Genomic DNA, 9,287 nt, shown 5'->3' with positions numbered 1-9,287 from the left:
ACGGGTAGTCCCCATTAGAGGTTCACGGCGCCATAAGCTCGTTGAACAGGCTTTGTGTGAAATATAACAAAGTCTAGGACTGCTTTTAGTATCCTGGTGGTCTAGCGGTTAGCGTTCCCCGGGCACAGTCATAGGCTCGTGGGCCGTGGGTTCGAATCCTGGCAGGTTGAGGTGTTGATTGTATATATATATATATATATATATATATATATATATATATATATATATATATATATATATATATATATATATATATATATATATATATATATATAAAATGGCTCAAAGCCTAATGGGTCAATGGAAAAGTATACTGTATGTTCATATATAAAATGGTGATTACTGCATATAAAAGAAACGGGAGAGGTCATACTCTTTCTGCTATACTGAACTGCAGATTCTTCAGCATTGGATCTTGAGTAAAGTCATTGGTGCGATGAATATTGCATATCTGTTTCTTTCTTGTTGCTGGTGGAACAGCTGTTGTCCTAATAAATTGAGCAGTTTCTCGATCACTAAGCTTCTTAACCACTCTTTGACCTTTGTAAATCTTGCAGCACTGTAAAAGAATATTCATGAGAATTTTTTACTTTTCAAAATTACCAGGTATGTAACATAAGGTTCCTCAAGCTGAATCCCCAAAATAATATTAACAACTCATTTCCTGGAAATTCTCAACATAAGTTTAAGTTTGAAAATGCCTATCTTAATATTTTTCATAGTTGTTTTTGTAATTAATATTCAAACAACCAAAAGTTTGGCATTGTTCCAAAGCATGACTATTGGTTTGTCATAACACTCAGTTGCAGTGAAGTACAGTGCAGTACAGGGGGTCCCCGGGTTACGAACAGGTTCCATTCCTGAGGAAGTTCTTAAGTCGGAAATGTACGTAAGACGGAACACATGCTATGTGCATACCGTACTTACAGAGCAATGTTTAAAATCCCACTATATCATAGCCTAAGTCTTTATATACATCTAAAATCACTTAATTTAAGAGAAAAGAAGAAATAGAATGACAAAATACAATAAATGAAAGTAAAAAATAAGTCATCAGGTAAATAAAATACTGTAAGTTTCAAGTTTAACCCCATTCGTATCAGCGGGCTTTCGTAAGTCAGACGTTCGTAAGTTGAGGACCCCTGTATATGGAAAGAAAGATGAACGAACTCCTGTTCGTTTGTATACAGAGTTCAAAAACGAACGCCACTAATTCATTTATCTATATTTAAGACCCAATTCAATCTACACCGTTATTTCCTTCGTATTTACGACGAAAATATAATAAAAAATAAAATAAAATTACAATTTCATATAAATAATAACTAAATCCCAATGTATATTATAAAAAAAAAAAACATGCCTTGCGCATGGAGGCTGCAGGGCATGTGAGTGGTGATGCCAGCATCACTAGTATAAACAGACAGCTTGGCGGGCCTTTTGGTTTCGTGCATCTGAACAGGAAAAGGAGAAAAACTTTCTCGGGTTTCTTACAGCATTTTTGCTTCCCTATTTAGCATAAGCAAGAGAGCAAGTGATGGTAGTGCTGATTCAAAAGCTAAAAGAAAGTGTATAAGCTTGGCCGAGAAACAAGATGTGTTAAAACGCTATGAAAAAGGTGAGAGGTCTGTAGATATTATATGCAGCAAGCAATGAACATATTTTCTGAAGTGGATCCATTAACTGAACGAAGCATTAAAATTAACAGGGACGTGAAAACGCATATGACCCCTACATAAAGATATATAATGAGAAAAAATGCAGCTATGCAAGGTTCTATCAACGGCTTTATTATTCAAAGGCCTAAACCATCAACTTCAGCTACACCATCTGCTCTCCTATTGCACCCATCTTTGGTCATCCTCTCTTAGGGACTATGGGGAAACTTTTGTCGTGGCCCTCGACATCTCCAAAGCATTTGACAGGGTATGGCACAAGTCTTTGCCATCTAAACTTCCCTCCTTTGTTTTCTCTCCCCCACTTTGTTCTCTCATCTCTAGCTTCCTTGAGAACCGATCCATGGCAGTTGTTGTCGAGGGATCGATTTCTCGCTCTTTCTCAACCAATAGTGGCGTCCCACAGGGTTCTGTTCTTTCACCAACTCTCTTCCTTCTTTTTATCAATGATTTACTTCACACTACAACTAATTCTATCCATTCTTACGCCGATGATTCTACTCTTCACTCTTCCTCACATTTTCCCCTTCCTCCTAACTCTCAAACCAGATCTGTTTCTAGAACTGATATCATTACTTCTATCAACGCGGATCTGTGCAGCATCTCTGAATGGGGAGATACAAACTTGGTTAAGTTCAATAGTAACAAAACTCAATATTTACCAATTACACTTTGTAAAGTAGACGATCTCCCACCAATTACATTTCAGGACGCTATCATCCTCCCAAATTCTGAAATACATATGTTAGGCCTCACCATTTCCTCCAATATGTCCTGGAAATCACACATCCTTAGTATAACTAAAGCTGCCTCCCGAAAGTTGGGAATGCTGTACAGATGCCGCAGCTACTTCACTCCTGAGCAGTTGCTCCAAGTATATAAGGGATTCATTCGTCCTAACTTGGAGTACTGCTCTCATATCTGGGGTGGCTCTTCTTCTGTCCAACTATTAGATAGGGTGGAATCAAAGGCATTTCGTCTTATTAACTCTCCTCCTTTAGTCGACAATCTTTCTTCCCTTTCTCTTCGCCGCAATGTTGCTTCACTCTCTCTCCTTTACAGGTACTTTAACGGGCAATGTTCGGTGGATTTGGCATCCTGTGTACCGCCGGCAAGGCCGTTTGTTCGTAACACACGTCTTGCCTGCGGTGCCCACCGTTTCTCGGTGGATGTCGGTCACACGAGAATAACCAGTTATAGTACCTCCTTATTTCCTCACACAGCCAAACTGTGGAATGCTCTGCCTTCTTCTGTGTTTCCATGCTCTTATAATCTATCTCACTTTAAAAAGCTGGTTTTCCGGCATCTTCGTGGTGTAGATTAATACAGTATAACCTTTTTTTTCTACATTTACAATTTCTTTCCGTTCTTTTTTTTTCGCCCCCCAGGCTCCGTTGTGGGTCGTTTAACCTGTGCCCGGGTGGGCTAATTCCCGTAAAAAAAAAAAAGCAGCTGCACCATCAAATTCAGCATTAGCAGCAGCTTCAGGAACTGCAGGTTCAGTAACAGTTTCAGCAACAGCTATGACATCTTTATGGAAAGCTACAGCTTCAGCCAGAGTTGAACCTTACGAGTTCGTCATCTGAGTATAAACTCACACAACAGCATTCATTGGCTGTCCTTATGTTTTTGACTTTACCACCATTGGTGAGTAGAATTTTTGTTTTACATTCGTAAGTATTATTTAAAACCTATATTAACAGTAATAAGAGTTGCTTTCATATTCTTATGTAGAGAAATTATGATATGGTTTCACATGTAGGTACTTACTTACATTGGCGTTGCGCAGTCTTGCTTTTTTTTTTTTGTATTTACAATTAGTGGTTAGGTTGTAGTGGATTTCTCCCCTACAAACGCTGTTTGTCGCTGCATAGCCGACCCCACGAATTCCACAGTGTGTGCCTCGTGGTCTAGGTCAACCAGTGCCGCCATACATCACGGAGCGGGGGTCAACTACTAAGCCACGCCTAACCCCCGCTATTTAAGACCTGACCTCGTGGTGACCTCTCTCTTTCTACCTACACCAACCAGCTAGCAACACCTCATCCTCCTCTGCCGCTGCCCGGCAGCCCTCACTCCTCCTCCGCCTGCCTGGCGGTCCTCGCTCCCGCCGGAGAGCATGGCGACCCACAAGCTGGTCCTCCTCTGAGCATCCTCACCAACCAGCTCTCTCTACATCACGCTTGTAACCATGCTGCCTTCCCAGCACCAAGCTGCATTGTACATCCAATACAACATGTATATAGAGAGCACATTGTGAGTTTCCTTTCTCCACCCCATCCTGAGTGTGAACACAAACAATCTCATACCCCACAAGGTACTTCTAATGTTCCATTCATTAACATTAAATACCATTACTTAAAACATACATGTTCATTTTTTACATTAATTTTACTACAGCTACAACTAGGGTCTTATTTTTTTCAGTTTCATATGTAGAACCATCATCACGGGTGTAAACACTAACGAAAACAATGTCGTCTCGTCTCCTCTTGTGTATTTTAATTTTCTACATATTATTAATGAATTGTATTGTTCATTTTGCATATATAAACATTCATTCAATCAATTACATAATCATTAATGCGGGTAAACAATAATGAATCTTTTGTACATATTCTTAAGATATATTACGCTGTTTCCTTGAGTGCGCACGTATACGTTGACATTCCGCTATCAGTTTCACTTTTTTCTTTACCATCGGTGGTTACTTCTACTGTATATTAATTTACACATACCGGTACATATTTTTTTACGTTAATTTTACTACAGCAACAACCAGGGTCCTATTTCTTTCAGTTTCAGATGGGTAACTGACGACGTTATTTTTGTTCAATCCAGAATGCGACGTCTAGCTTCATTTGTACAGACACATCCTAAATAGGATGGGGATACCATTCCTCAAATGGAGAGTTCCTTCAAGGGAAGTGGAGCAACTCCCTTTGGGACAAACACATAAACAAAAAATTAGCAGTAGTCCTATTCTTTTTGTTGGCAAACCCAAATTTCAAAAACATGACGATTCTGTTTGCCATGGACAACAGAAAGGCAGTGTTTTGTCTCAATCAAGGCTCAACCAGATCTTGGCCTCTTCTAAACCTATCGCAAATTTTTTTCAAAGTTTGTGTAACGCAAACACTTTACCTCAAAGCAACTCACACACCGGAAGTACAAAACAATTGGGCAGATGCGTTGTCCCGTCTAAGGCCAGTGTAGGGTTATGAGATATTGGTTCACTCTCAGGATGGGTTGGAGAAAGGAAACTCACGATGTGCTCTCTGTATACATATTGTATTGGATGTACAATGCAGCTTGGTGCTAGGTAGGCAGCATGGTTACATGCGTTGAGTAGAGAGAGCTGGTTGGTGAGGGTGCCCAGAGGAGGGCACGCAGCTTCAGGGACGCCATGGTCGCCGCCAGGCTGGAGCTGAGGAGGAGGTGGTGTTGCTTGTTGGTGGCTGTAGGTAGAAAGAGGGTGGTCACGGCGGGGTGAGGTCTTATAAGGCGGGGGTAGGCGTGGGTTGATAGTTGACCCCCGCTACGTCAGGCGGCGCTGGAGGTGCAGGCTGGGGAATTCAAAGAGGGTCGGCTACTCAGCGACAAACGGCGTTTGTAGGGGAGGAATCCACTACACCAGTATCAACAGAAACAGAATGGTCCCTAAAGATATAGAAGTTCAAGAGTTTAGTGAGGAGGTTTGGGACTCCACAAATAGATCTCTTTGCCTCACAAAATGTTGCCCAAAGTGGTTCACAAACTCAGATCCTTCTTAATTGCACCATATTGGATCCTACAACCATGGTGTCTCGATCTGTTGGACTGGTGCCTGCATCCACTACAATTGCAACAGGGATATATAGAACAGGTACTGCACCCTCAGTTCGAGATATCCTTGGCACTTCACGCTTGCAGTTTCTCGAAAGATGTTTAAATAGATTGTTGGGTAATTCCAATATCGTTAACCAAGTGATAGCAGGTCATAGGCCCCAAACTTCTATGCAATATGAGAAAGCTTTGAAACTTTTTCAACAATTTATCAGGTTAGCGACTCCAATCACATTGTCGGACACAGTGGTGTTAGAATTTTTAGATTTTCTGTTCAGAGTTAAAGGCCTTCAAGGATCAACAATTGCATCTTATAAATCAGCATTGGTTGACCCTCTGGCATTGAGTTTTAATATTACTTTGAACCCAAGAATTTATCAAATGCTCAGATCATCCTTAGAGAATCCCACCTTGGTCTCTAGATAAAGTTATTAAATTTTTTAAAGGGGCCTAATTACTATATAAATCTGCATTATTTAAAGAATATAGTTTGCATTTTTTATTAACTTTATTGTTTGGGGGGAAAAGAGGGTAAAAAGTCACGCAAAAGATATGAAAAGGTCAGACTTTGAAACGTATCTCACTCTTATTACTTTACAGTATTTTAAAGGTAATCAATGATTCACAACACGATGATTTACCTTACACTGCATTATTGGAGGACACATTACTGTCGTTATTCGAGGCTTTATTGTACAGGGTACTGTATCTGCCCAAAATTTTAAGGTCCCAATGTGCCGGACTGGTTTCACCCTGTAAATGTATTTTGACAGATCGCGGCACCTCTAGTCTATACCTGAAGTTAAACAAATGAAAACTTCCATATATATATATATATATATATATATATATATATATATATATATATATATATATATATATATATATATATATATATATACCACAATTACAATCATACCTCAAATGGAATAAACACATTCCTTTCAGCAGGAGACACTTGTACACAGTTCAACTTTGGAAACTTAATTTTTTTTCCATATTGGTTCTTGAAGTAGTTTTCAATGGTGCAGTAAACTGTGTTCCCAGTATTCTCATCTTTTAAAGGAAATGTTTGTTTCTCGGCAGAATGTTCTGAAACATCTATAATCTTGTAAGTGCGAGGGATATTGGAGTGTGTAACTTGCACCTGAAATATAAAAGTTACTTTAATTGGTGAGGTTTTGCAGAGAGGTAGAGTTATATGGTTTGGGCGTGTGGAGAGAATGGAGAAACCATTTGAGTCAAGGGATGCAGGAGTTTGAATATGGAGGGGAGGAGAACAAGGAATAACAAACAGAGGATGTGAGAAATGTCAAAGATATTAATCTGACAAAAGAGGAATGAAGACACAATGCACCTTGTTAAGTTGCCTACAGATAATCACAGCTAACTTATATAAGCACAATAAATGGTTGTAAAACATTAATGATGATGTGGATGATGATTAAAACATTATACAATCACCCACAAAAGTCCTGTCACCTCTCCTCTTGAAACACAAACCCCGACATTTACTCATGAATCCAAAGCATTTTTGGACAGAATAATGCATCAGTTTCTACTGCTTCAGGTTCACGAGTCTAAATCTCTTGGGTTGTAACTAATTCCATAAGAAAGTGAGCCTTGCACAAGTAATTCCAAATCATTAAATACTGGACTGTGTTCTCTATGACTCTTACCACATTCATTAACTCTACAAATTTTATTCCAAAAAGAAAAGCTACCAGCTTTGTACGGTCTTTTATATACAGGGTGTCTATAATTTATTCACCTGATTATGAAGCTCAATAATACCGAAATTTTCCCTGATAATTTTAGATAACTCAGCATTTCCCAAATTATTTTATAATAAATTCCAAGACCATACACATGCCGAATTATACTGTTTAAATTCCGAGATATTAAATGCCGAGTTATAAAGATTTTGTGGTCCCTCGGTTAACAAATGGTTCGATTAACGAAATTTTGGTTAACGAATTACCGCCCATAAGGTTCTTTAATTTGGTTAACGAACAAATCTTCAATTAACGAAGTCCTTAAGAACAACACGTTTTGTTGTGAGCATCAGTTGATGGGCTAGTCTGCCAATTCAATAATCTCTTCTATGTTTACATTCGTTTCCAGTGGAGTAAATATCAAGAAAGTTGTGCTCTTTAATATTTTTGCATTTTTTATATTAAAATTATTAGTCATTTTAAAATTTAGTCAACATATTGATAATATATGCAGTACAGGGAACTAGTGTTTTGTGCGCCCATCAGCCGCTTGACTCAGCCACTTGGCGTCAGTTTGGCTTTGTTGACAGTGGAGTGAACATCTATTTTGTTGGTGTCTTGAATATTTTTGCATTTTTACATTGAAATTATTGATCATTCTGAAATTTAGTTAACGCATTGATAATATATAGCGCAGTGCAGTGTTGATTTAAATAAAATAATTTTGAATTACACCTAGTGAACTTATAATTTTATTGGTGAAATGATTGCATCAAGCATGGGTCCCTGAAAGATGATTTCTCCTCCATCCCCACTTACTTCTCTTCTCCCTTCTCATCCACCCCCACTTCTAATTCCCATCATCATCATCCAGGAACCTTCTACATACACACCTCAAAGTAAGTGTACTTTACTGCATTTTTTTTTACTTTGTATGCACATTTCGGTGAGCTGGAACCAATTACCCAATATCCCATTGAAACAATGGATTCGGTTAACGAAATTTTCGGTTGACGAATGACCCTCTGGAACGAATTGTGTTCGTTAACCAAGGGACCACCGTATTTGCTTCTAATATACATAAGACTGCACTTACCCTAATATTTCTTAGTTCTTGCAAAAGTTTTGATTGTTTAAATGGCTCTAATGGTCTATGAAAATCATCTTCCCTAAAATTCATGAAGTCTTGAATAAAGTTCAGAAGAGGTTGTTCTTTATAGAATGCTGTGTGTGCAACTAAAAATAGAGATAAAATGTTTTAATAACAAGCAAACTAAGCGATTTAGTAGATTTAGAGCTAATGAAATTTTATAATCAATCAATAATTTCATATTTTCTGACTACTGTATAAAGAAATACATGATATTCAGTAATTACAAAACTAAATCTTAAGCAAATGTGCTATATATCAACAAGACTGACACATTACAAGACAAACATGTATATACTCGTACAATCATACCATCAATATTCAGTAAGAGAGATCCATCCTTCCAAGATGCAGGCCTCATCGACCCAAAAAAACCAGTCACACCTTCCTTGCCACATCCAATTGGATATGGCGTTCCAAACTCTCCTCCTGCTGAGTAGAAGTTACGACGACCAACCAATTCATACTTAATGGCCCGATAATGACGAAACATTACTTCAACCATCTGTAAAATACTCAAGAAAACAAACAAGATAAAGTTAATATCTAAATTAACCCAAATTGTTAACATTATATACTGTATATCAGGATTCATATACAGTATACCATTACTGGGCCAGTGACATCCATCTCCATCAAAAATTTATCTTGAAAGTTTCTTGTAATGTGTTATACATATCAGTTTTACTGTACTGTACTGTATAGGCTGTCCTCACTACATATTTTCCATTAATACCCATATGTATTTTCATAAATACATATGACTGATACACATTTTTTCCTGTCGTGTATATTTCAGAAGCCTTACCCTAATCTACTTTGGATCTCATGGCTCAACCAAACAATGTTCACTACACACGTCCTAATATTTTACCAACAGGTCAGGGACTTGTCCTTATATTGAGTAGCTAGTGTTTTGGG

At 38.2% G+C, this 9,287-nt stretch overlaps 1 protein-coding gene across 2 annotated transcripts; it reads right to left on the bottom strand.

Moving 5' to 3' along the window:
* Window positions 1-293: 293 nt before the first annotated feature.
* Window positions 294-8,927, bottom strand: LOC121858817 (protein argonaute-3-like). Of its 2 annotated transcripts, XM_042355452.1 has the most exons (3): window positions 8,679-8,927; window positions 6,421-6,648; window positions 294-559 (listed from the first exon to the last, which is right to left on the bottom strand). In XM_042355452.1, exons 1-3 carry the CDS (start codon window positions 8,679-8,681, stop codon window positions 368-370), a joined length of 423 nt encoding a protein of 140 aa, XP_042211386.1. In that variant the 5' UTR covers window positions 8,682-8,927; the 3' UTR covers window positions 294-367. The 2 variants fall into 2 exon arrangements, with proteins under 2 accessions (XP_042211386.1, XP_042211385.1); XM_042355451.1 differs by lacking the exons at window positions 294-559; window positions 6,421-6,648 and adding an exon at window positions 8,180-8,452.
* Between the last annotated feature and the right edge of the window lie 360 nt (window positions 8,928-9,287).

Source organism: Homarus americanus, unplaced genomic scaffold, assembly GCF_018991925.1.
Source record: "Homarus americanus isolate GMGI-L3 unplaced genomic scaffold, GMGI_Hamer_2.0 scaffold16628, whole genome shotgun sequence".
In the NCBI taxonomy this organism is placed as follows: Eukaryota; Metazoa; Arthropoda; class Malacostraca; order Decapoda; family Nephropidae; genus Homarus; species Homarus americanus.
The sequence above is the reverse complement of the archived record's forward strand: the minus strand, read 5'-3'. Positions and strand labels throughout refer to the sequence as shown.